General features: G+C 48.9%; 1 protein-coding gene across 1 annotated transcript; it reads right to left on the minus strand.

Moving 5' to 3' along the window:
• Positions 1–132: 132 nt before the first annotated feature.
• On the minus strand, positions 133–26,769 carry LOC144125424 (thialysine N-epsilon-acetyltransferase-like). The gene is made up of 8 exons (XM_077658794.1): positions 26,635–26,769; positions 24,713–24,761; positions 14,789–14,860; positions 14,578–14,723; positions 5,610–5,658; positions 4,965–5,033; positions 3,950–4,137; positions 133–802 (listed from the first exon to the last, which is right to left on the minus strand). The coding sequence occupies exons 1-8, from the start codon at positions 26,689–26,691 to the stop codon at positions 581–583; spliced, it is 852 nt and encodes a 283-aa protein (XP_077514920.1). The 5' UTR covers positions 26,692–26,769; the 3' UTR covers positions 133–580.
• Positions 26,770–27,327: the final 558 nt, after the last annotated feature.

The raw sequence follows: 27,327 nt of genomic DNA on the forward strand, positions 1-27,327 counted from the left end.
ACGGTGGACCTTATGGAGTAGCGAGTTATCATAATCAGACCCCGCCCCCCCCCTCCCCCCTCCCGAGATCTCGCGGTCGCCATTCGCGTAAGATGACGTGGTCACATAGCAAGGTCACATGACTCATTGTCATCTGTTGTATGACCACCCCTCAGTCATATGAAAGAATCGTTTATTCTTGTCATATTATTTCACAAATCCTTGGCGCACACGGCTGACGCTGTAATTGGAGTAACATTAAGTGAACGCAGTTTCACCTGTTTTGCAGGCTGTTTTTAATATCTTCTATATAGGTTTTCCACCGTCACGAAAGCTTACACAGTCGCTGATTTCGCGCCCACGTGTCAGTTGGAGGCGCCCACAAGTGGCATCATGTGAGCCTGGAAAGACGTCAGAGCTATATAGTGCTAGGGCACTATAGCTCTCACGGCTGCGCGCGGCCGCCATGTCGTGCAGGTGCCGCAGGCGAAAACGTAAACAGATGAGCGCCTACGGCGACGACTTTGTCCGGTGGGAGCAGTGCCTCTGCCAGGACAGGACGCAGCGTGTCGCAGAAGAGGCCGCGGTGGTGGCGCGGCAGTCAAGATGACTTCAGTGAGGACTTGCTGGTGGTGCCGCTGAGCGGAGTCCACGGCTGTTCCTGCGTGAGCAGTGTGATGGCGCGTCCGTCCATCTCGAACAGGTGCCAGCCTTTCTCGCGCTCTTGGTCAATGGCGCCGTGCCGGCGCATCAGGTTGATGAAGGCCTCGTTCTTCGCCAGGACGTTGCAGACGAGCTCGTTGCACTTGGTCTGAGACGCCTCCTGCGCGTGGGACGGCGGGAGAAGAACTTATGCCCAGCGATCACCAAGTCTGCCTTCTATGCCACCAATTCGTGGTGAAAAATCTAATCTTCTCTGAATATCGCGTCCGGTGCTTCGGATACCTCCTCCTGCCGAGTAAGACTACGGGGGAGAGGGTGCGAACACGGAGGAATTAGAGCGCGTGTTCTAATTCCTCCGTGTTCGCACCCTCTCCCCCGTAGTCTTACTCGGCAGGAGGAGGTATCCGTGCGCCGGATTCGGGCAGGTGCGGCTCTGACACCATCTGTCCGTCATCGGTGGCGTGCCAAAGATCTGCCACTACCTGACAAGTGCCCTCACTGCGGCGCTGCACCGGACATATGTGATGTGCGGCACTTGTTGTGGACGTGCCCAGCGACGGCTGCTATCAGAAAACGGCTCCGCAGGGAGGTGGGCCTGCGGTGGAACCGCGAAAGTGACTTCGTGAAGTGGACAATGGACAACCGTTTCATTAACAACCTCTGCGACTACCTCAGCGCAACGGTTCTTCACTCCTTTTAACTTTCAATCCCGTGCATTCCCTCCCCCCTTTCCTTTTTCAACTTATGCCTCATGGCACACTTCTCGAATAAAAAAAAAACTTCTGCGCAACTTTAGGGGTGTCAGTCTTTGATCATCAATTACGTAAAGATGCCAAGAGTTTTGGGGCGTTTACAGCTGCAAGCCACGGAAAGGAAACTGATTGGAGTAACGTTAATAGATAGAAGCAGAACAGAGTGGATTAGAGCAAGCCAAGAGGCCTAAGTGAGCTTGAGCAGGGCTTTTGCGAAGAATCGAGGTTCACCACTGAAGGTGCCTTTGTCCTACAGTGCACGTAAATGATGGTGATGGTGGCGGGGACAGAAGCAATAAGAAATGTTTGGTTTCTTTGGTCATCTTTGCTTGTTTGACATTCTGTGATTCCAATAGATTCCAGTATTTTTTTTCCGACCCTGCTGGATTGCTACGCAGCAGATTACACATCTTTCAGTTTAAGTTTCAGTATGCTGCTGAGCCGTACGATCGGCTGTGTGCTAGAACAACATAGTTGACTTTCTAGTTAACGTGCTTTGCGATGAGTTTCACTTCTCAAACTCATATGCGGCACCCGGTCGAATGAGAACCAACGGTTTGTCCACAATAATAATAATAATAATTGGTTTTTTGGGGAAAGGAAATGGCGCAGTATCTGTCTCATATATCTTTGGACACCTGAACCGCGCCGTAAGGGAAGGGATAAAGGAGGGAGTGAAAGAAAAAAGGAAGAATAGGTGCCGTAGTGGAGGGCTCCGGGATAATTTCGACCACCTGGGGATCTTTAACGTGCACTGACATCGCACAGCACACGGGCGCCTTCGCGTTTTTCCTCCATAAAAACGCAGCCGCCGCGGTCGGGTTCGAACCCGGGAACTCCGAATCAGTAGTCGAGCGCCCTAACCACTGAGCCACCGCGGCGGGGTTCCACAATGGCTGCACATGAGACGCGCGCACATCTGCCGGAATGCATTGCGTATTCCGGAATACATTACGTCTTCATTGCGTATACAGGAAACTTGTACTTTGAAAGCTGCGGTTAAGTAAGTTATGCGCATAAGAAAAGTTCACGGTTGTGACCTGCGGGTCGTCATATAAGTGGCAGTGCAGAATTCCTGAGGCGTTCCGCAAAATACTGAAACATAAGCAGCTCTGATCAAGCGTCGTTATCACCGGAAGTATGTCCGTTGTGAACCGCAGGCCGCTCCCCCTACCTTTCTCCACGTCAAGGTGGCTCTTGGCTGCGTCCAAATGTTCCCACTTCATACAGCTAAATTAGTTCCTTAGTGTCTGTTTTGTCTGCCGTCCCTCGGTATACCGTTGTCGTCCGTATACGCACGGGTCCCTCCAATATGAAAGGGAAGAAAGCGTTTACGCAAAATGACGAATGTTTTTTGTTATCTCTCAATTGATTTTAAAATGGTTTTTGGATATTTTTTGATATTATATTCCAACCTGCCGCTGTGGCTCAGTGGTTAGGGCGCTCGGCTACTGATCCGGAGTTCCCGGGTTCGAACCCGACCGCGGCGGCTGCGTTTTTATGAAAGCAAAACGTTAAGGCGCCCGTGTGCTGTGCGATGTCAGTGCACGTTAACGATCCTCAGGTGGTCGAAATTATTCAGGAGCCCTCCACTACGGCGCCTCTTCCTTTCTTCTTTCACTCTCTCCTTTATCCCTTCCCTTACGGCGCGGTTCAGGTGTCCGCCGAGATGTGAGACAGATACTGCGCCATTTCCTTTCCCCAAAAACCAATTTTCATGTTTTCATTTTATTATACTCCACGAACAGAACTCGTTAGAAGGCGTTAAAAAGCGCGCTTGTCACACGTAATTATAAAAATTAATTAATTTATTTATTATAAATAATTAATTTATTAAATAATTGGTTTTTGGCGAAATAAAATGGCGCAGTATCTGTCTCACATCTCGGCGGACACCTGAACCGCGCCGTAAGGGAAGGTATATATGAGGGAGTGAAAGAAGAAAGGAAGAGGTACCGTAGTGGAGGGCTCCGGAATAATTTCGACCACCTGGGGATCTTTAGCGTGCACTGACATCGCACAGCACACGGGCGCCTTAGCGTTTCGCCTCCATCGAAACGCAGCCGCCGCGGTCGTGTTCGAACCCGGGAACTCCGGATCAGTAGCCGAGCGTCCTAACCACTGAGCCACCGCGGCGTGTACACGTCATTATGAAGTAATCATTAAATGAACGCTCGAACTTTTCCCCTTTCATGGTGGAGGAACCTGTACCAGGTACGTTGTCGGAGCCGTCCGCGAAATTTCTCGATTTTGAGCTATGATCGCTTTCAAGCAAATCACTTTCTTGGTCCCACAGGGTAACGGAGTTGATTCAAAGAGACGGTAAGCTTAGCATGGAGAAGGCAGACAGTCAGCTGGGCAGACGAGATTAAAAAGTTTGCGGAGATATAGGGTTACCGGCAGCTGACGCAGGACAGGGTTAACTGGAGATCATTTGCGGAGTCCCTTTGTCCAGCAGTGGACGTAAATGGACCGATGATGATCATCGTGCTGTTCGTGGCCGGGTACCTGCGCGTGGTCGGACAACTATCCCATCTGTCGAGCGGCACACTGACCTTGAAGATTGCCCTAAGGAGCGCGGAGCCGACGCCCTTTCCCCGGTACGCGGTGGCCACGTGCACGCCGTCCAGCATCATGGTGCGGCCGCCCCAGGTGGAGAACACGAAGCTGTACACGGCGCAGCCCACCAGCGGTGGTGCAGGCAGCAGGTTGGCGCACAGCGGAGGGCACGGAACACCGATGCCTGCGTGCCAAGTTTTTGTTGATATCCAGGACAGTATATATACCTGCTGCGATAGCAGCGGGACCTCGCATATTCAATAATCACAAACTCACTTTACACGTTTCTTGGCAGTTCTGAAAACTCGCTATATTGGTGCTGAGTTTTGTTAACTGTCTCTCTCTTTGCTCGTTCAAGTTGTGAGCTCGGTCTTCGGAAGTGCCACAGATTCGGACAACTATCGGTCGAGATGTGCCACAAGTTCTAACTCTTGATCGAGGGTTCTAATTTCTGACATTGATACAAATGTAAAGGCGAACGTCGTACGACTGCAATAAATACGCAAAGTGAGTTAATGATCGTTGCTTAGAAAAGAGCAGTTAAGAAGGGGAGGGGGATATATAGAAGGCACCAACAGTTACAGCGTTCGCGTTGTGTGCCAAGCGTATGACAGGGGCAGTGGGGTTTGGGCTTTTATTGATTGACCACCGCTCTAGAAGAATGTACCACAAAGAACTGCTTTTACGTGCTGATTGTCTCAACATGTACGACGACCGCTTTGCGCATTGCACGGATGCCCACTCGTGTAGTAAGGTGCCTCCGCGTCTGTGGCCTTCATACTTAGCACAATTAAACCATAGTGCGCAATTAAATTGAACAGGCATTGATTTCCGCTGCTCTCGGAGCTAGAAGTTTCCGAAATCAGTGCCGTGCAAGTGATAGCCGAAATTGTTCTTCCGAAAACTGCCGACATTTGCTTTTACAGTTTGTTCTCTGTTGCAGCGCGCAATACGTGTTACATTCAGGTGTGAGCGCGAATGCACATCCATGCATGGTAGCCCCGTGCTTACTTCCTCCGCTGTCTTCAGCGATCAGGATATGCACCAGGGGCCACTCCCCAAAGGCGTTTGCCTTGAGATCTGCGAGAGCGGGTCACTGGTTAAAGGCGAAGCGTGTGCGCGTTCTGCTGTGTTCATATGTACACAATTTATCTGAAATCTTAGGAGTGTTAAATACCTGGGGCCTTCTTAACGACATTCTTAAAGAAGAGAATGCAATAGCATTTGGAAGTTGGACCACGTACGCCCCCAAATATTCCGAAGAACCCCCTAATTTTGGAAGCCCATCCCAGAAAATGGATTAAGACGAATTAGTGGGATTGGTGGGTGCATTAAGGCGGGTTAGTAGGGTTGGTGGTTTAAGATGGATTAACGGGGATTCGTGGGTGGATTAAGGTGGAGGAGTTGGGAAGGCTAGTATAATACCATATGATAATCCTGCGGAAGGTACTCGAACATTCTGGTCCTCAGATTTTCAAATTTGGCACTGCTGATGACGTCACGGCCCTCTCGGCCAGCCCGGGAATTTTCGTTACGAAGAAACCGGCTGGTTTTGCAAGACGACAACCTAAATGCTATAACACTAAAGAAATTTATTTCTTCTGCAAGGGGTTACTATGGAAGAACAAACCGAGGAGGCACATGTGCAGCTCCTACCTTCAATTGCTATTGCGTCGTCCTTGAAGTCGAATTCCTGAGCGCCCCTCTGAAAAAAAATGGCGACATGAAAACGTTGGCGAAATCTGTACAGCTCAATGCCCAGAAGTTTACACGCGGCATATGTATGCATACGCTCACTGCACTGTGATGTAGATTTATATACCCAAGCTTCACCGTAATAAGAACGGCCGCTTGTGTCGAGGCTCGAACATGTTTAGAGAACTACTCAAGAGCCCATTAGAGAACTACATGGGTTTGGTCAAGAAGCATACACCTAGGCGTTAGCGTGTACAACCACGCTCAGCATGACCTGAAACAGGCCTGCGGCGACCGTATGCTATATATGCAGTTTGTGCGCTTTAAAGTAGCTGAGCGGGCCGCGATGCTGAAACACCATGGATTGCTCTGCTTTAAATGGCAGCTGAATGAGTAACTTTGCCAACACTACCGGGCTCACACTGCTTCTTCGTGAAGTAAGTATGTCTTTTGTTGGTAGTAGTAGTGAGCACGACTGTACACCAGAAAGCTGTTGCAAGCGTTGGGAAACGTATTTCATGCAGCAGCTGTGTTGCCACTCGCCTCTAATATCTTGGGAGCCCTTTGACAGCCCACCCCATTGGCAGAGGTGATTCAGAAGACTTAGCGACATAGGCCTCATTTCGCTCAGTGATGACACAATACGCGCATACTGCTCTCTCATACGAGTGGATTGGCATTGCGTAGGCGACTCCAGCAGACCGACGATGATGCCCAGCCATCATCAGTCTGCAGGGTTTCAAGCCGCGATGCTCACCAACAGTCTCCTGAGGGCCTCGCAGTCCGCTTCCACGGCTTTTCGGATGCGGACGCCGATAGAGCCGGCCATTATGTGGAAGACGCAGGGCGCTTCTCGTCGGCAGCCTAGGAAAGAATTTCTAACGCGACTTAATTTTGTGGGCCGAATCAGTGCTTCATCGCTGAACCGGCGCTGCTGTGCGCAGTGGTGTTCGCGAGAAGCGACCCCTCGCGGTAGTCACACTGGTGAGCGAGCCGCGTCGAAAGAAAGAAAAAAAAGAAGAAAGAAATTCAAAAGGGCGCTACTGCAATAACTGTCAAAGCTGTTGGGGGCATACCAACTGTCTAGCAAATATTAGACTGCAGCGGAAAACAGACGGGGACGAAAAAGTTAATGCACAAGCTGGCGCTGTCTCACAACTGCGACAGCGCTCGTGTGTGCATTCACTTTTTCGTTCTCGTCTGATTGCGTCGCATTCTAACGACGAAGCCGCTCCAACACGCCCCGCTTGAAATAAACATGAAATAACTCTTGGACCGAAGCATGGAATAACTGAAACTGAAATAATCTTGCTCGAGCGCAGGCGCGTCAAGTTTGATAAAATTTTGAATTACCAATTATTTCCTGTTCCGGGACGTGAAATGCGGTCTAGACGACCATGGCCGAAAAGAAAGCTCCGCTGCAGGTTGCAATCTCTGGGTAGGTCTCTTACGTGGTCACCACAAAAAAAAAAGAGAAAAGAACGAGCAGCTGTGTGCACTTAATAAAAATCGCTTTTTTACTTAATAAAAATCGCTTTTTTCAGTGATTTCACCTGGAGCGGGGCTTTTAATTAAAACCACTACAGACAACACACATTAAATTTATTCAGATTACGGGACAAGCCTGCGAATAAGCACATTTATTCGCGTGCACAAAGTTAGCTGTGAAGGGCAGACCTCTACGGTCGCTGCTGCAGATTTGTCAAGAAAGCGTAATAAAAGTGTTCGGAAACACGGGTTAAACGCAATAGATTCAAGTGCTGTGGGAATGTGCTCCAACAGATTGCCCAAGAGGCCCACGCATTCTATCCAGGCTACTACCCGTACAGCAGCAGCTGTATGGATGTTTTCCGAAATCGTGGTGTTGTACCGGCGTCGTCCGCGTACACCGCACCTCCACACTCCCAAGCCCCTGCCCACAGCCGCCAGACACCACGACTGCTTCCTACACCCGTCTCTGCCTTCTACGTCATCAGCCTTCAAGGGAGGCTGGACAGGTAACCTAAAGAAAAACACACAGTTAGGAAATCGAAGGTGTCAGCAAGTTCCTTAAGGAATCTACGCAGGGTCTCCGCGAGCCTATCGCGTTGTGCTTTGGATAAAAGTTTATTCTCTGCCTCTCGCCGTCTTCATCAACTTTCATCCGTGCCTCTCGCGCTGAGCTTTGGCAATCGTCTTCATCAAAATTCAGCCGCTTCCAAACGAAAGGCATGCAGGCGCTTGTAAACAGAAATGATTGATGTATTGAAGATAGGAGCGTGCCCTTTGAAACGGGATGGCGGCAGTTGCCGCCATGCGCTTCTTCTTGAGTTATCATAGAACGATTCCTTCCTGATCTGCCTTTTCCTATTTCTGTCTAGTTCTACACTGTGCTTGTTTTCCATTGAACTAATCCAGTTTTTACCTTTTGCGTTTTTTACCTGTCGTTTAAAACTCTATACTTCTCCGTACTTGTGTGCTGCTTACTTACTAATTAGCTTCCTAGTTCTTTTCCACCATTGTGAGTCAACGCTCTTTCTGGATAAGTATTTAAATACCTTAGCTGCTCACCTGCTATCTCCCAGTTTCCTCAGGCGTTCTTCATATAGTTTTTTTTACTGTGAGTTTCCCGTGCTTCGAACGATGCCCAGCCCATATCCCCCTGTACTGCCTCGTTTGTGGCTTTGCCGTGCGCACCTATTGCTAATCTTCCAACAGCTCTCTGAATTATTTCTTACCTCGACTGAGCTTCTGTCCTTAGGCACAAAACCGTATTCCCGAAAGTAAGGCCTAGCACCATTATTCCTTTTCAAATGCCTCTCAGTACTTCATATTTGTTGTAAAAGGAAGAGCCAATGAAGCGCCATGTCACGAGCATGAACAAAGTCTCATGGAACGGCGGAAGATTTGAGCCACCGCAGCTAGCAGGGCAACAAATAACTTAAGGTGTAAATGGTGTGAATGAATGCAGTTCGTGAACTCAATGAAAAAAGTGATAAGTTCCGACATCCTCCAAGAAGTACACGAGATCGCCGATGCGATCACACACTTCACCACCTCACCCTCGGACCTGCATACGTTGCACGCCGCTCTGCGTGCTTCTTACGAAAGAGCCCTTGGACCTCCTTCACCCCGCGACGTCACGAAGGTGCGGTGGCGCTGATGTTAGCAGCGACTTTCGCATGGTAGGCAAAACAGAATCCGCTTACCCGTGCCTACCGCAGCTGCCGCAGCTACCGGCAGCTGTTTCAAGCCTGTGCACTGCATAAGCAGCATGTATTGACCAGCTGCGTCACTGCTGGATCCGCGTAGTAGCATAAAAAATATTAAATTAGCCTCGATAGGTTTCTCGCGCCTAAATGCCGCATTCGGAGACTGGCTAACAGGCATTGGGCCACGATAGTAAAGCGCGAAGTCTGGGAGTCGATCGGCAGTGCCACTCAATGCACTTAATAGCATGCAAGTTACTGCGTTCATTCACCTGAACTTCAGGATAGTAGGCTGATAATTGCTCAAGGAAAAAAAAAAGACATATGCAGCTGCACACGTACTTATCACCTTGAGCCGGAGTGCACGGGGCGCCGACAGGTTCACTCGCCCCCAAGGAATGCGTTTTTTTGTTAATAGCACACCATGTTTTAATGGCGCGTTTTATGAAATTTAATATTTACTTGAAACTGTTTCTTGATATGACGACGTAATTATTTCATTCGAGTAGAAAGAAGTCTGGTAAGTTGTGTCAATCTTGCGCGGTCGCGTTGGTGTGCTTAGAATAGCGTACCTTAAGTGTGCTAAACGCCATATGCTTTTTCATTGCATCATGAATGTGTCATGTTTCATGAGGTAGTACATGATCGCGAAGTTTTTTGCAAAGAAGCAGCCGCAGGTGTGCTACTAACAGACATGTGGCGAGATTGAGACGGGACGCGGCAATGAAAAGTGTTTTCGTTATTCATGCATGCGATATGTAACTAAACTTGGTGCAAATATGAAATTCCTACGCTAGTTTCAGTAATTCCTTTTATTTATAGCTATACCTGGTGCAGTTCTGGGTAATTATAATTAACACCGTCGTCAAGTCCCCCAAGGTTTCAAATAACTGAGTAGATAGTGCGCAGTTTTTTTTATGCCAGCATGTACATAAAGCCCTGTTCTGTACGATGACGCGATTAGTTCTTTTTCTATATGATCAGTACTTATGCATGCATAGTTACATGAAAACGTTTCTTACAAAAAATAACTAACACAGTACTGCACGTGTAGGGAAAAAAATCGAGAGATTTATTACGCTCCTCAACGTCTCAGGAATAGTTTGCGACAAATGGAATCATTTGATTTTCATGCGAATTACGAAGGTGAGTGATCCAGTCGCAGAAAATGTGAGATGTCAGAAAACGAACCTTAAAGTTTATTCCCTCGTTTATGGCATCATCGCTTTCGCTTTGGTCAAAGAAATGCGGCACTGAAATCAAAGAAATTACCTCACAATTTTTGACGACCACACTTCTATAAAGCGTAATTTATAAATTTGTACTCAATATTTTGCTATAATTTTTCGTCACGAAACTAGAATTCAGGGCTAGGAAAGAAATAATTCTAGAAATAAAAATTTTCACTAAATCGACCAGCTTAACAAGAGGACAAGTCGGCTTGGCTGGTGCGTGGTCATGCGGCTAAAAACAGCGCTAAGCGAGACAGGAGATCAGAGACACGACGCTGTCCCCACTTTTCGCACAGCGCGACACGTATGCCAACAGATGATGAGCGCATGTCTGCTCCGACGAAACAACGCCAGCACTTTCCCTCACTATTGTCCCGAAGTAAAATCATTCCGGCTAGTGCAGAGTGTCAAAACTTGTTTTATTCAATGCCTAGCGCATAAATAAACGGCAGGAACGCTTTCTACATGTTTACTACTAATCATATATACAATACAGTGGCAAACTATTTCTCTTTATAGGCCGCACGTGGCCAACGCGAGCTCGTGTACTTCAACGAATTACCAAGTTGGAAGCATCGACCATTGCTATGATTCGCAGAAACTGGAAACGCGCCTACAAGCCTTGAAAACCCGCGCTCAACACCTATCCGCGACGCCACACCCCGACCTTTTGCCTACCACGAGCTCGCTAGCGACTGCAGCGCCACCTCGTTTGTTTACAAACATGCAGGAGGTCCATACCGGTCGGCCTTAGATGCCGCACTCACGGCACTGTGCCCACGATCGGTAACCCTTAGGTGGATCCCTGGTCACATGGGCACTCCCGGCAGTGAGCTGGCTCGCCAGCTTGTCTGTGATACTAGACGTTTCTAGCATACCGGAGACGTATACCGGTTTACCGGGCCCCTCTTGCGCATGCGCAGTGGCATTGTTGTGGTAGGGGGAGCCACTGCGCATGCGCAAGAGGGGTCCGGTAAACCGGTATACGTCCCCGGTATGCTAGAAACGTCTGCATCTACACCGGGCGCCTGGGATCCCATGGACGAGCGCAGCGACGGTGCACGCGGTCAGGGCCTGCGCATTCACTGTCCACGAATACTGCAGCAAAAATTGGACTTAGCCGATTTACCACCGCCACACCCAACCTTATCGATCCGTGAAGCTCACGTTGTTCGCCGAATACAATTTAATCTCCTTCATACACCAGCCAAACTTTATTTTTACCGATACACTTCAGTACTCAAACTGTCCACACACATATGTAGATATAAAATACTGCCACTCAGCCTTCCAGTTCCCCGCCTATCCCTTCCCCCCATCCCCACCGTGGCCCATCTGGCTCGCCTCTCGGGACTTGAACCTGCAACGCGCCCTCGACACCTTGGCCCGGGACCTGTTAAACGCTTAACATAAAAGCTGTTTTTGATAAACGTGTCGCTAAGGCGCCCGTGTGCTGTGCGATGTCAGTGCACATTAAAGATCCCCAGGTGGTCGAAATTATTCCGGAGCCCTCCACTACGACATCTCTTTCTTCCTTTATTCTTTCACTCCCTCCTTTATCCCTTCCCTTACGGCGCGGTTCGGGTGTCCAACGATATATGAGACAGATACTGCACCATTTCCTTTCCCCCAAAACCAATTATTATTATTATGATAAACGTGTTACACCATGACCACAAATAGAAAAAGTTTATTGCCAATGAACATACTGGAAGGTAAACGCGATGGGCCTTGCGACAGCCCGAGCGTTTCGTCTACGCCTGGCCGGCCAACTTGAGCATGTCCTCGTGGGCGAGCTGGTAGTAGCACCATCCATCCTGGGCCGCGATGTTGCATGCGCCGTGCTTCTCCAGGAAGGAGATGAGCGCCGTGTTCGCCAGCTGCGGGCAGCAGTCGATGCGCGCGCAGCCCTGCTCCTGGCAGGCCTGCACGGGATTAAGACACCACGGAAAACTTGTAGTGCTTTCTTTAAGCGCGCACAGAAAAACAAAAGCAAATTATCACTAGCGCCGACCTTAGGATTTAATACAGCGCAAAATTGGTTCCATTTTATTATCATTTTAGGAACCGGCTCATTTTACACACGTGCACTTTCTTTTGCGGACAGAAATCTGTCCAGTTATCTACACAGGACCTATCCGATTATATGCAGGGCATTTCACGTCATACTTGGGACGCTGATTTAAAAAAAAAAGTGGTACACCACAGATCAGTGAAACCAACGGCATATACTGTTTGGCGCAGTGTAGCGCAATTCAAATGTTTTTTTCATTCCGCATAATTAGATAATTAACTAAGATTAATCGTACAAGAACTTACAATATTGATTTGAGGTCCGCACGCGTTTCGTTAATTCGTGGAGTTGCTCAGGAAAAAAAAAAGATGGATAATTAGTTTTGAGGAAAGAAAACGGCGCAGTAATTGTCTGCCCCGCCGCGGTGGCTCAGTGGTTTAGGGCGCTCGACTACTGATCCGGAGTTCCCGGGTTCGAACCCGACCGCGGCGGCTGCGTTTTTATGGAGGAAAAACGCTAAGGCGCCCGTGTGCTGTGCGATGTCAGTGCACGTTCAAGATCCCCAGGTGGTCGAAATTATTCCGGAGCCCTCCACTACGGCACCTATTCTTCCTTTCTTCTTTCACTCCCTCCTTTATCCCTTCCCTTACGGCGCGGTTCAGGTGTCCAAAGATATATGAGACAGATACTGCGCCATTTCCTTTCCCCAAAAAACCAATTATTATTTATTAGTAATTGTCTCATATATCTTTGAACACCCGAACTGCGCCGTAAGGGAAGGGAGGAAGGTGGGAGTGAAAAAAGCGAGGTGGGAGTGAAGAAAGACGTGCCGTAAAGGAGAGCTCCGGAATAATTTCGACCACCTGGGGATCTTTGACGTGCACTGGCATCGCACTGCACACGGGCGCCTTTGCCTTTCGCCTCCATCGAAACGCGGCCGCCGCGGTAGGGTTCGAACCCGGGAACTCGGGATCAGTAGCCAACCGCTCTAACCACTAAGCCACCGCGGCGGGTCCATTGCGTTTCGCCTCCATCGAAATACGGCCGCCGCGGCCGGGTTCGAACCCAGGAACTCGGGCTTCCTTTAAATCCCGGAGAAAAAAAAAACATGCAGGAGTTAAGTTGCTACACTAAGTTGAATCGGCTGTTCCTGAACCCCCCATCCTCTCTACAAATTACTGAAACGCGCTTGGGTCTAAAATGAATAGCACACAATTCGAATAACGAATACTACCTAATTAAGTAATTAGATAGAACATTAAAAATACTATGTTGCGTCATACGACGGGAAACAATACGAAGATGGTTTCGTGCATCCGCATTGACCACTTTTTTTTAAAAGCCTTCACTCAAGTTAAGTGGAACGCTTGAACGCCATTTCCTCATGGTCACTGCCATGTTGGAGAAGTAGCGCCATCCAAGTTACTGGCGTGCGCATGACCGCTGTCATGACTCAGCTGACGACACGACGTTTCACCAGCCGACGACCCCACAAAAAAATTCAGGGGGGGACACTTTGTTGACCTAAAGCGCGGTGAGGCGAAAGCCTTTAGCGCGGTGTGGCTGCTTGTGTCCTGATGTGTGGTTAGGTGTACTTGCGTTTGCCACGGCCGGTCTCGAGGGGAGCGCGCGCGCCTCCTCGAGACCAGCCGTGGGTGCAACATGGCCTCCGCGGTCACTCGCCCGCGCTAGCGTTGCGGGTGATCTCGGAGGCTATGGGCGCACGAACGGACGGACGGACGGACGGACGTAGCATGAGCCATTAAAGACTTTCGCCTTAAAAAGGGTACCTCGCTGGGAAAGTGTCTGCGTAATTTTCTCACGGTGGGAATGACCCTCCCTTTGACCCGGAGAAGGACGCCTGGGGCAGCGACCGACGACGGACAGACGACGGGGGAATAAAAGGACGGCACGTCAAGTAATTAGCCGTATCCGTCAGGAGCCGACCCGACCGGAGAGAGCTCGCCGCAGTTGAGACCCGCGGCGCCGCAAGGACCGCAGGTTCTCTCGGTGGACACGGAACCACTTGCAATACTGTTGCACCTCAGCAGGAAATAGCAGCGGACTTGCGATTTCTCCTCGCCCATTCCCACGGGTCGACTCTGCAACGAGTGCTACAGCACTGTGCGACTATGATAGGTTCCCATCTTGGAGAAATGTCCCTCGTGCTGGAGTGGCCACCGCCTGATGAAGGGGCGGAACCTTGGGGGATGCTGACTGAGAAAGGACGCTCTGGGCCCTGGCGACAAGGCTCATACAGTCGCTCGACGCATCAACTCTTAATTTTTGACTGTTTGCTTTTTCTTCATGTGTAAATAAGTTTCGTCAAAGTGCCACTAAACCCGCTTGTTTTCGTTTTCCCAAAGTTCCATCTTTCTTCAGCCCGAAGGCTCAAGCCACGCTACCCAATGGAGCCCGGGTTCAAGTTAGCGTGTGCGCCACGACACCGCCATGCTGGTTTGTGCGGATGACCGCAGCTGAAGCCACGTATTCACCTTCATGACAGTCCTGAGCAGATCGGTTCCAACGCCCTGTCTTCTCCGGTCCGCAACGATGTAGAGATCGCCAAGCCGCAGGCTCTTGCCTTGCCAAGTTGAGTAGATCCTTGACAGCATTGCGTAGCCAATTATTCTGGAAGCACCTGCGTTAGCCACAGTTCGAATTTCGCGCCAATGCAGCGATTTCCTCTTCGGAGTTCTCTTTTACCTGCGGCGTCATCGTCCTCAGCGAGGAAAGAGATGAACACGGGATCTTCACCGAAGCCGTTCTTCTGGAGACCTGCAATCCAGAAAACGGAAAGCGCTTTGTGAATTAAAAAGAAAATCGCTATCTCACAAAAAAGTGGATTTTTTTTTTCAATTTCGTAGTTTCTATTTGTTCTAAAAAAAGAAGCTCGTTTGCTTGCGAAAAATTAATTTACGACCGGCTGCGGTAACAAGTTCGTGTATTCTATGAACTGAAAAACGTTTTCCGTGCAATAACATTAGCATTTTGGGTGAAATATTTCTCTCGAGACAAAAAAAAATTGGGGATGGCTCATCGCTGAGGCTATTTTAGATTGCTGAGACAAACTCGTGGGGTGAACCAACCATTACAGACATAGTTAGTGGGCAATGCCACGGACAACTACTCCTTTGAAGCGACACGTTAACTTGGCGATGAGAATTTCACGAGTAACCCTATGGTTTAGAAACTATAGAAGAGCTGGAGTAAATCTGTAAAATACACTGTGGAAGTTGCATTGCCGAGCGGGTGCACTTGTACTTCGATCAAGTAGGTATCGATTACAGTGTACAAAGGTATTCCCGGGCACAAACAGCAACACTATTTCAAGCGATCATGTTATGTGTTTTAACCCCTCCCCCTAAAAAAAAAACTAAATAAACAAACGCACCTGTGCCTTTTTTTTTCTTTTTTGCTCAGCGCGCGCTGGATCATTGTAATTTTCATGCTTAGGAAGTATTTTCTCTATAGAAATACCAACTCGCCAACTTCGAGCCATTTCGCATTTTTCGTTTTTTTTTTTTCAGCAAACAGACTAGTGAAGCAAGTAGCTCATGGCTGCAGGATCGAATGTGATTGCGGAGCACATTCTCCGTAATGGGAAGCAAAACAGTGAATTTTTGCTAGTCCCAGGTGTCGACCAAACTCAGAAATCAAAGAAATAATTGCAGTCTATTAGCCTATCGCCTTATGCTAAGCGCACCGTATGCAGGTTCTTTAAAGAAAGAAAAGGCTTACGTGAAGTAATGGCGTCTACGTCCGTAAAAACAATGTCCGAACGATCTCTCTGCAATAGAAAGAGAAGAATCAGATTTTTAATTATAATCTAGCTTAATTAGTTGACGGGAAGATGTAAAAGCACGAATGTGTGGTGTAGGGAAAATTAGTGGTCCTAAGAAAAATAAGACATCAGAGAACTACAGATGGGAGAGACTCGCGAGCGGCACTTCGGCGCGCGCGCCGCAGTTTGCTCTATCTCATAAATAAGTTACTTGCACAGCTGGGAAAACTACACACCTGCTCAACAGCCTCTTTTCAAGAGTTGCACATAAATACGCCCCTGCTACGAATAAGCCTATCAAGGACCTTAAAGGGGCTCTGAAAGGGGCTCTTAATAAAGTTGTAGTTTGCCTGGGATGTTAAACCTCACCGCTTCAGGAATACTGCCTAGCAAGAATTTTTTTTTTAATGCGCTTTGTAGAAGCTGAGTTATCTGTCCGCAAGGCTGACCCCGGTAAGCGGGAAGAAGCTCGTTGCCATGCCATCGGGGTCCTTTCGAAGCGTTGCGGGGAGAAAACAGAAACGTTGACTGCCCCTGAAATGCATGCCTTGAAAAGGCTCCAAGAGAACGAAGACATTGTCGTCCTGCCTGCTGACAAGAGGAATTCAACCGTCGTCCTCGACCAATCGGACTACATCCAAACGCTTCTCCAGGACGAGGCGACGTACGAAAAAGTGAGACGTGACCCCGCAAAGAAGGTAGAGACAGAACTTCAAAGTCTACTTTCCGACGTCTTCAAGTTCATCCCACCAGAGAACAGGCACCTCTATTTTCGGCTGCTGTGGCACAACGGTTCGGCACCTGTTATATACGGCCTTCCTAAGGTGCACAAATCGGACGTACCACTACGCCCTATCGTAGACTTTACGCGCTCTCCTTTGCACGCGCTCTCCGGATACTTGCATCAAGTGCTTCGCCCTCTGGTGGGAAGAACAGCGACGTATGTAAAGGACTCCTCCCACTTCGTCAACAATCTTAAGGATGTCACTATAGGCGACGAGGATGTCCTAGTCTCTTTCGACGTGAAGTCAATGTTTACGTCAGTCCCGGTATACTTCGCAGTTTCATCCTGCAAACGCCTTTTAGAAAACGACACTCGCTCCCTTCACGTACGCCTTTTGAGGTTGTCGACCTTTGTCGTCTGCTCGAATTCTGCTTGCGCAACACGCATTTTGTCTTCAGGAAGCAGCACTACAAACAACTGTTTGGTACAGCCATGGGTGCTTCCGTCTCCGTCGTGTGCGCAAACATTGCCCTAGAACGCATTGAAGCAGAGGCAATTGGTTCATTTCATCCAGCCCCTAAACTGTTTCTCCGGTACGTCGATGACTGTTTCTGTGTGATTCGCCGACAGGATGCAAGCCGTTTCCTTGAGCACCTGAACTCCTTTCAACCGACAATTCAATTCACCAAAGAAGAAGACTAGAATGGCGCCATTCCCTTCTTGGATGTGCTTGTGCAAAGAACAAGCAATGGGGCTCGCAACCTGCGTGTACCGCAAGCCCACCCACACTGGTCAGTACCTGAGTTTTCATTCGGCGCACCCTGTCGCGCACAAACGCTCCGTTGCATCCGCACTTTTCGGCCGCGCTTTCCGCCTTTGTTCAAGCCCGAGGACACTCAGATCCGAACTAAAAATTGTGAGGAAAGATCTTGCCAACAACGGGTACCCGGAAAATATGATAATGACTGCAGAACGCCGCTGTTCAAGTCGAAACGTGGAAACAACGGCCACCGAAGAAAGACGCAAGCGGGCAAGCATCCCCTACGCTCCAGGAGTGAGCGAGGCCTTAGCCAGGGTCTTCAGGGACTATAATGTCCATATCGCCCACGTGCCACCAAGTAAGCTGAAGCAAAAACTTGTCAGAGTTAAACACTGGGTTGAAAGAAACAGATTCCCCGGAGTGGTGTACAAGATTCCCTGCAAGGACTGCAAACCTGCCTACATCGGCGAATCAGGCAATTTTATCAGGCGCTTAAAACACCATCAATGACGTCGCCAAAGGCCGCACGAAAGAAAATGCCTTGGCTGAGCACTATCAAGCTGCATCACATGCCATCGATTGGAACAACGCCTCAGTCATCGCGACGGAGAAGCATTTATCGCCCCGACTACTTCTAGAATCACTTCACATCCAAACGACACCACATGTTTTAAACCGAACGAAGGGTAATCTTCCTGAGATTTACGCATGCTCATTACGCCACCTGCACCGTACATAAGTCACCACCTTCGCCCATCCGCTGCCATTGTGAACAAGGGAGCCGTACGGGCCCCGAAACGTCCTTGTTTTCCCCTTTTTTCTTTTTTGGCGAGTGCTCCTCTTTTTCAGTTATTAGTTATCTGTAGTCAATTTGAATTTCAGCGTGTTCGCGCCTTTCCCTCTCCTCTCGTCAGTTTTTGCTCGCTGGAGGGTCGGCGCTCCTCCGCCGGCCCCATTTCCAGCGGCGGAGCTTCCTGACCCGCCGGAGCTAGCGGCTTACTGGGCGCAGCCATTGTAGCCGCGTGACGTCTGAAAGAATCTAACCAACAGCCATCTCTGAATTTGTGTACGCAGGTGCGAGCGACGGGGGGTGGTGCGAGCATGACAAATGTCGCCTGAACGGGTTCGCCAACTTTCGCGCGTGATTGTGGGTTCTCAGCTGCGTGTAGAAGTGTATTATTTGGCTTAGGTGTTCATGACAACACAATGCAGTGATTGAGCGAGTTGACGTGCTCTTCTCGGAAGGTGTTTCAGAGCCTTTATAAGCCAAAATAGCGCGATGTTTTCTTGCACCGCGAATGCGCGTCCGATGCCTCCGAAAGCCCGGATTTTGCAAACAAGGCGTGTCGCGTAATCAAAATATTATTCCGCCCAGGTTTAAAAAACGGCGATAAAAAATATGCTTCTGTTCATCATTCCCTTCGACCTAATTCAGGTACAGCAGATTCGTAAATTAATACGACTCCAGTTCCCGCGATTTCTCGCATGATTCGACCGCACAGAGAGGCCAAAGAAAACATTTTTCTGACAGAACTCGGTATTTTCTCCCAAGCTGCGTTAACTCAGTACTCCCTTGCACTACAGCTGCGGCTAGACAGCCCATTGTTTTCGGTGTCGGCGAATGACACGCAGCCCGCATGCAGACACGTTTTAAGATAGGCCAGAAACCACGGGCTCACAAAAATATGAGAACACATTTGACCGTCTAAAGAGATTTGCGGTATAGAAACTGGATCATATGAGGCACCATGCAAGGCCAACGTGTCAGTCAGCAACCAAACTTGATTTCTGCCATCTAAGCGCTGTTTTTAAATTTCGCGCCCTTTCTATCGGACACGCTTGCGTGGCTGTTCTTGTATCGTGCATGAAGGCCGCAGCGGGCTTTTTTCAAGACTGCTTTCCCGCCACAGAACGACACTTCTAATCACTACATTACCATGATCTCGGCAATCTTCCGGCAGTCCTCGACTTGCGCTTTGCGTATTCTGGCCATCATGGGACGTGCAGTTCCCTCCGCTGCTTTCGGAAAAGGCGGCACAGAAAGATGGGCAGTAACCGGCGCAACACCCTTCGTACACTTGATACGCAGCGCAGGGGCGAACGAGGAAGGAAGAGCTACTACTTTTGTGGCGGCATCCGCAACGCACCGCGCGCCATCTACCGATGGGATGACAAGGCTTCTGTCTTGTCCAGTGGGCGGCTGCCTGCGCAGCCGACGCGCTACCACGCGCGCCGCGGCGCGCTTCCTGTCGCCGCACAAGGGGAATCTCCTCCAGGGTCATTCTAATCCGGACGCCCCGAATGATAGCGCGGCGCTCCGAGGACCCGGCCAAGCAAGCTATCGCCGCAGGCCGGGCTGCCAGCGTCATGAGCCTCCGGGACATGAACGTTTCAGTGCAGCGGGGCCGTGCGGGGGCCCAAGGACCTGCGTGTCCCAAACTACCCTGTGTCAATTAAAGTTTTCACCACCCCCACCACCGGCGTAAAACTAGCCGAAGTAGGCCCTGCCGCTTTACGCCCCCATTTTAGGCTTGTGGGTGGTCCACAGGCTTTCTTTCTGGACCAACAAAGATGTCTAGGTGAAGAGCAGCAGCTAGACTGCTTTGTCTGATTTCGCAGCGCAGGAATTTTGCGTCAAATCGCAAACCTCGAGAACTTATCCGTCAGAGAGCATACAGCTGTTTCATATAAATATTCTACGAGTGTGCAGCAGGCTGTCCAAATGAGGTCGAAAACAATATTTCATCCCGATATGAACTTATTCGGTAAGGTACGGTTAGTAATAAGGGAGTAATTATTCATTAGAATCCACCGAAACGCAGCCATACAGCTACGAACAACTTCGTAGTTGATTCGTCGTTTTTTTTTTTCTTTACGTGAAACCTGTATGGCTTTCGAATTTTTCATCAACTACGAAGTTTCCGTGAAAGCTTTATAGCTTTCCTTCGTAGCCTTATGGGCGCGCTTCTGTGTATGTTCATAAGTAATTACTCCCTTAATTATTACAAACTTAATCCATCATGCGAGATTCCCACAAACATTGGACCTCCACTCACCAAGTTGCGGTTACCACGTGATAACGTAACCTTTGGAAGCCAAGCTCCAGAACTTGACTGAGGCAAAGTAGCGATTTCGTTGTCGCGAAGCGCTATTTTATGTAACTACCTATGCATAGCAGAAGAAACGAAAGTCGCAAATTCTTTCTTTTCTGTTTTCAGAACCAGTATTGGTTATTTTCCACACTAGAGCCCGGAGATAGCAATGTGAAAGTGCAACCAAAAGACAGGGCAAGATTTTTCGCCCAGCAGCGAATCGAAGAAACGACAGTTATGGCTCTCCCGTGTTCATTTATTGAGTCAGCATTTTTAAAATTTTCACCGCTTAACAAAGCACTCGGCACTATACCTACAAGAGGGTCATTCATTGACGTCACAGCGGGCAAAACAAAAAAGCTTTCTTCGTGGTAAATAACATAAGACGCAGACTGTTGGACATTGCTTCGGTTTTCTGCAGGTTAATGCAGAAAACCGCTCTGCTCTGCCTGCCCATCATTGATCATGCTTTGCAATTCATCTCCTGAGTGATTTAGCAAGGTAATGTCATCAGCGAATCGCAGATTACTTCACGTAATCACCAAGGCCTTCACCAAGGTGTTCACGTGGGTGAAGGCCTTCAAGATAAAAGCCTTCAGGGTAAAGGCGTTTGTAGTAAATGCCTTCAGGGTAAATGCGTTTAGGTGAAAGGCCTTTGTAGTAAATGCTTTCAGGGTAAGCTCCTTATTGGAAATGCCTTTATGGTGAAGCCCTTCATAGTAAATGCCTTCCAAGTAAAAGGCTTTAGGTAGAAGGCCTTTATGCCGAAGGTCTTTATGGTAAAGGCATTTCAGTAGCACGTAAGGACCTTAAGTGCCCACCGTAGCTAGTGCTACCGTACTATATTCCGCGCTTAGCCAAGCTAAACCATCTCCGGTTTTTTATTTATTTCTCTCTTCCGGTTAACCTCCCTTCCTTCTTTAACTCCCCCTTCATCGCCATTTTTTTACGCGCAGTTGAGGTGTACAGCGAGAAGTGAGACAGCTACAGCGTCTTACCGCCTCAAAACCAATTTTTCTTTTTCAATCGACTCGCACCCGCCGCGGTGGCTCAGTGGTTAGGGCGCTCGACTATACTGATCCGGAGTTCCCGGGTTCGAACCCGACCGCGGTGGCTGCGTTTTTACGGAGGAAAAACGCTAAGGCGCCCGTGTGCTGTGCGATGTCAGTGCACGTTAAAGATCCCCAAGTGGTCAAAATTATTCCGGAGCCCTCCACTACGGCACCTCCTTCTTCCCTTCTTCTTTCACTCTCTCCCTTGTCCCTTCCCTTACGGCGCGGTTCAGGTGTCCAACGATATGAGACAGATACTGCGCCATTTCCTTTCCCCAAAAACCAATTATTATTAATCGACCCACCGCGGTGGCTCAGTGGTTAGGGCGCTCGGCTACTGATCCGGAGTTCCCGGGTTCGAACCCGACCGCGGCGGCTGCGTTTTTATGCAGGCAAAACGCTAAGGCGCCCGTGTGCTGTGGGATGTCAGTGCACGCTAAATATACCCGGGTTGTCGAAATTATTCCGGAGCCCTCCACTACGGCACCTCTTCCTTCCTTTCTTCTTTCACTCCCTCTCTTATCCCTTCCCTTACGGCGCGGTTCAGGTGTCCAACAATATATGAGACAGATACTGCGCCATTTCCTTTTTCCCAAAAACCAATTATTATTATTTTTCAATCTTGCGTCTCGCACTCCTTCGTGGTGCTGCGCAGTGCGAAAACCGGGGTATGTGCCATTAAAAAAAAAGCTATCGTACTAAAACAAAAAAAGAAGTTTCGGGCATTCTCCACAAATCGAAAGTTTATTCCTAATGAACCAATACTGCCAAGTATAGCCAATGTCAGAGAAACGCGGTGGGCCTTGCCCGCGCGCTTCGTCTACGCCTGGCCGGCCAGTCTTAGCATGTCGTCGATGGGAGAGCTAGTAGTAGGAGCATTCATCCTGTACCGCGATGTTGCATGCGCCGTGCTTCGTCAGGAAGGAGATGAGCGCAGTGGTTCGCCAGCTGCGGGCAGCACTCGATGCGCGGGCAGCCCTGTTCCTGACATGCCTGCACGGGATTATGACACGACGGAAACTTGTAGTGCTTCTTACGCGCAAATAGAAAGAAAAAATGCTACGAGCCGAGGGTTTAACGTGGTCGGAAATCGGTTCTATTATACAGGGTGTTAAAAATTAGGCTTTACGGATTAAAAAAAAAAAGGTACTAAGAGCAGAACACAAATATTATTGCAAATGGGTTATGCGGCCAGGCGGACGCAGTGAAAAAATTGCAATCGTAACCAATTTTCGCACACCGAATGAAATATCCTCCAATTCGATTACTCCAACGAATCAAATAGTATATGTTCAAAATTATTCGAAACCGATCGCATACGTCCTCAAGTTTTCGAATTGCCGCGAAGTATTAGAATAAGGCCCGCCGTACCTTTCTCGACGACTATTTCAAAAACAGGGACCATACACGATGCGTATCATGTTGCCGCGATCGGTACGTGTGCCCGGGATGGAGGTTTCAGCGCCGCGGTGCGGACCATTAGGGCCCAGGCAGGTTCAGCAAGCTCGGACTTTAAGCCTGACCTCGGAGGCCATGCCTAGCTCTCACCCGTCACATGCACTGAGATGTGGCGCTAATTAATTATCTTCTGTTATCAACAGCAAAATGTACTTTTCCTATGCGCATTGCATCACAATGATAGAGTTAATACACTGACTTTGTGTTGCGACCCGCCAAATGGAGATCAGTGCTGCGTCTTTAAACAGATACGCAGCTTCAGTGACTGCGTGAGCAGCGCGCTTCGCTGTTTCTCACGATTGCTCATCGAACATTTGCACAAGCAGCGAATATTCGTAAAAATATTGCATTCGTATTCGATTAGGTTCTCTCACTGTATATTCGATTCGTATTCGATTGGGTTTTTTAGCTAAGCTATTCGTATTCGATTCGGTAGCAAAACTATAGTCTTTGTATTCGACTTCATTAGGAAAAAGTACTATTCACACACCCCCAGGTATACCCATGATGCGCTAGGATGCGATCCTCTACTGTCGCATTCTGTCAATTTCATTTAAACGCGGCTGATGATGCACTGTGTGATGCGACGCGCCAGTTGTCGCATTCATGTAAGCGTAGCTGTTGACACACTGCTCCCCCTTTTAAGCAACAAGAAATGTAAAACGTGTAAAGTGTAAAAGTCTGTTGTAAGAAACACCTCACACCCTTTTAACGCCTGTGCTCAGGAAGCCCCGTATTCACCTCCATGACAGTCCTGAGTAGCTCGGTTCCAACACCTTGTCTTCTCCGGCCCGGGACGATGTAAAGATCGCCAAGCTGCAGGCTCTTGCCTTCCCAAGTCGAGTATACCCTCGACACCATGGCATAGCCTATTATTCTGGAATCACCTGCGGTAGCCACAGTTCGTGTTTAACACCGAAAGAGCGATTTCGGTATAGTGCATCTCATTGGCGGTCTTTCTATTACCGGCAGCATCATCGTCCTCAGCGAGGAAAGAGGTTAAGAGCGGATCTTCACCGAAGCCGTTCTTCTCGAGACCTGCAATCCAGCAAATGAAGAGATCTTTATGAATTTTGAAAATAAATTTGCATTTTTGTAACAATTGTATTCCTGCAATTCAAAAGTTTTATGCATTTAGACTACAAACTCTCGACTGCATGCGATTTTTTTTTTTACGAATGGCTGATGTAATACGAGATTTGAGTGCATGACCTAGAAACTAGGGAGAGAGGTAATAAATATGCATAATCCAATCTAGAGAGAGAGGACGAGAATAAACTTCACTCTAAACATCGACCTTGAAGCTCCGGAAGGTACATTGCCCAACGGGCGCTCACGGCAGCGACACTCTCTTACAAGCGGTCATGTTCCGCGCTTTGACTCTACCCCCCCACCCTCCCTCTTCCATTAAAAAACAAGAGAAAATGAGAACGCGGCTTTTGCTTTCTTTCTTTTTGTTTTCAGCGCGCACGGTTCGAGTAATTCTCATGCTCATGGTGTATTTTCTCTAGAAATATCAATGACCGCGCCTGAAATAAAATAGTGTGATAAATGTTCTGCAAAAGAGAAAAAACTCAACTTCGCGCCATTTCACATTTCTTTATTTTTTGTCCAGAAAGCAGATTTGTAAAGCAACAATGCATTGTTCCTGACCCGACGTTTCGATCCAACGCAAACAATCAAGGCAATAATTGCAATCTCTTAGCATCGCCTTACACTATGCGGACGTTATACAGTGGCTTAAAAAAAATAACGCTTACGTGAAGCAATGACGTCTACGTCCGTGAATGCAATGTCCGAACGATCTCTCTGCAATAGGAAGAAAAGCATCGAAGTTTTGATGATATTTTAGGTCAGTTACTTTACGGGAAAATATATATAAGAGCACGAGCGAGTGATGCGGGAAAAAAATTAGAGGTCTAAAGAAGCTGGCACATCAAGAGAACTACAAGAACAACAGTATACTGGCAGATGCATGAGCGGGAATCATCAACCGGCATTCGAGAGTGATGTGAGAAATCTGGTGCGGAACCGGAAGTTAGCTCTCGGCATATTCTCACCTGAGGGCTATATACACACTTGACCCGCCCAGTTTCCTTTTCCTATTTAGCCCCAGAAAATAGATATTATCTTCCTCCAGGAGCGCACGCTGTCGGGAGAGTTAGTCGCACATAATTACGAAACGAACTGCGCCTGTCCTGAACCCTGCTCATCTATGTTTGTTTCGCGCAGTTTCTTTCTTAATAATCGCATTCCTTACCTGCAAAACGGCATTCATTTTGCTTTCCTGGAAGAGTTCCCGCAGACCGCGTCCACGGCTTCGAGTGTTGCTTCGACTCGGCGATGCATGGTGAACCGCTCTTTCGTACACGGTCACTATTCGACGCAGAGGATCAAGCATCTCAGAACACAGCCCGGACAGTCATTGGTCAACAGTCAACAATCACGGCACCCATCGCGTTTCACTTGATGAGATGCCTCCACATCAGCTATCAAGAGTTGGCCATAAGTCCCACCCACCGCGGTGCCTCAGTGGTTAGAATGCTCGGCTACTGAGCAGGAGGTCCTTGATGCCGGCCGCGGCGGACGCGTTTCTATGGAGGCGAAAAGCAAAAGGTGCCCGTGTGCCATGAGATGTCAGTGCCTATTAAACGTCCCCAGTTGGGCGAAATTATTTCGGAGCCCGCCAAAAAGGTGCCTCTTTCTCCCTTTCTTCATTGACTCTCCTCCTCATCCATCCCTGCTCTCAAGGCGCGGTTGAGGTGTCTGCCGAGAACCCAGACAATTACTGCGCCTTTCCTTTACCCCCAAACGAGTTTTAATTTTCATAAATTCACCCCTGCTACGAACTACAGATCCTAAATAAGCATGTCTAGGAACTCGGCTGGATACCGAGCTAGCAAGCTGAGCGCGTCGGTGCCCGTCAGTTTTAGTTTCGGAGAACGGCACGCAGCGACCTCGAACGGAGACAATATTTAAGACAGGCTAGAAACCAAAGGCTCACAAAGGTAGAACACATCTTACCGACTCAAGAGATCTGTGGCACAGAAACTGATTGGATAATAGACATTTCCAACATACCGGAGACGTATTAGCGGAGACGTATACCGGTTTACCGGCTGCGCACGAGCAGTGACTGCGCCTGGCCCCGCCCATGTCACTGCGCGTGCGCAGGAGGCATCCGTCTAATAATAGGCACCAAGCAGGGACTGCGTTCTTATTGCCAGCAACCAAACTTGTTTTCTGTAAACCGTGTGCTAATTTTAAATTTCGCGCCATTACTTGCTGCGTGCTTGTGGTCGAACAGGTCGCAGAGCACTTCCGCCACAGAACATAATAATAATAATTGGTTTTTGGGGAAAGGAAATGGCGCAGTATCTGTCTCATATATCGTTGGACACCTGAACCGCGCCGTAAGGGAAGGGATAAAGGGGGAGTAGTGAAAGAAGAAATAGGTGCCGTAGTGGAGGGCTCCGGAATAATTTCGACCTCCTGGGTATCTTTAACGTGCACTGACATCGCACAGCACACGGGCGCCTTAGCGTTTTTCCTCCATAAAAACGCAGCCGCCGCGGTCGGGTTCGAACGCGGGAACTCCGGATCAGTAGTCGAGCGCCCTAACCACTGAGCCACCGCGGCGGGGCAACCCCGTCACAGAACGACATTTTCAAACTAGCCTTACCATGATCTCGGCAATCTTGTGACAGTTTTCGACTTGTGCTTTGCGTATTCTGGTCATAATTTGACGTGGTGTTCTCTCTCCTCTTTTTTGGAAAATGCAGCACGAAGAGGCAGGCAGGAGTACAGAGAACTAGGCAGGAGCAGGCGGGAGTGAACAACCATATACTGGATATACTGCCGATATGCTTGCTTTGGTGGCGGTGCTCGCAACGCACCGCGCGCCATCTAACGATAAGATGCCCAAGTTTTTCTTCTCCATCCTCCGGAGCGAGCGCAGCAACCCGCGGGGAGCATTTAGCGCTAGCGCTGTTGCGGTGCGCCCCCAACGAACGCCGCGCGCTGCTCCCTGAAAAGGATCGCGTCCAGGGTCGTTCAACTCCTCGAATGATACCGTGGCGACTCAGGCGCCAGGCGCTGCATGTGTCGCTGTACGCCCAATTTAAGGCATGTGGGGTTGTCCCCAGACTTTCTTTCGGGGCACTGAAGAAGTTTACGTGAAGGTTGCCGGGGGGAGTAGCCTTGGAGCTGAGTGGCCAGCTCTGGACTGACTCGTGGTGGGAGGTGACGGGCTTCCCTTTTTCTTCCAGCCTTTGTGTAGTGCTGCAGACCTTTTTTTCTCCATCTCAGGTTTTAGAAAACATATGTTAATTATTCTTAATGAAAATCACGCTGAATTTTCGAAACGATCAAGAAT

This window comes from Amblyomma americanum, chromosome 3 (genome assembly GCF_052857255.1).
Source record: "Amblyomma americanum isolate KBUSLIRL-KWMA chromosome 3, ASM5285725v1, whole genome shotgun sequence".
Classification (NCBI taxonomy): domain Eukaryota; kingdom Metazoa; phylum Arthropoda; class Arachnida; order Ixodida; family Ixodidae; genus Amblyomma; species Amblyomma americanum.

Bases quoted from the DNA above. Each gene is read 5' to 3' on its own strand.
- LOC144125424 (XM_077658794.1), bottom strand. From the start codon at position 26,691: ATGACCAGAATACGCAAAGCACAAGTCGAAAACTGTCACAAGATTGCC. The intron at 24,762-26,634 runs GTAAGGCTAGTT...TTCCTATTGCAG, and splicing joins ACAAGATTGCCGAGATCATG to AGAGATCGTTCGGACATTGC. The intron at 14,861-24,712 runs GTAAGCGTTATT...TCTGGATTGCAG, and splicing joins CGTAGACGTCATTGCTTCAC to GTCTCCAGAAGAACGGCTTC.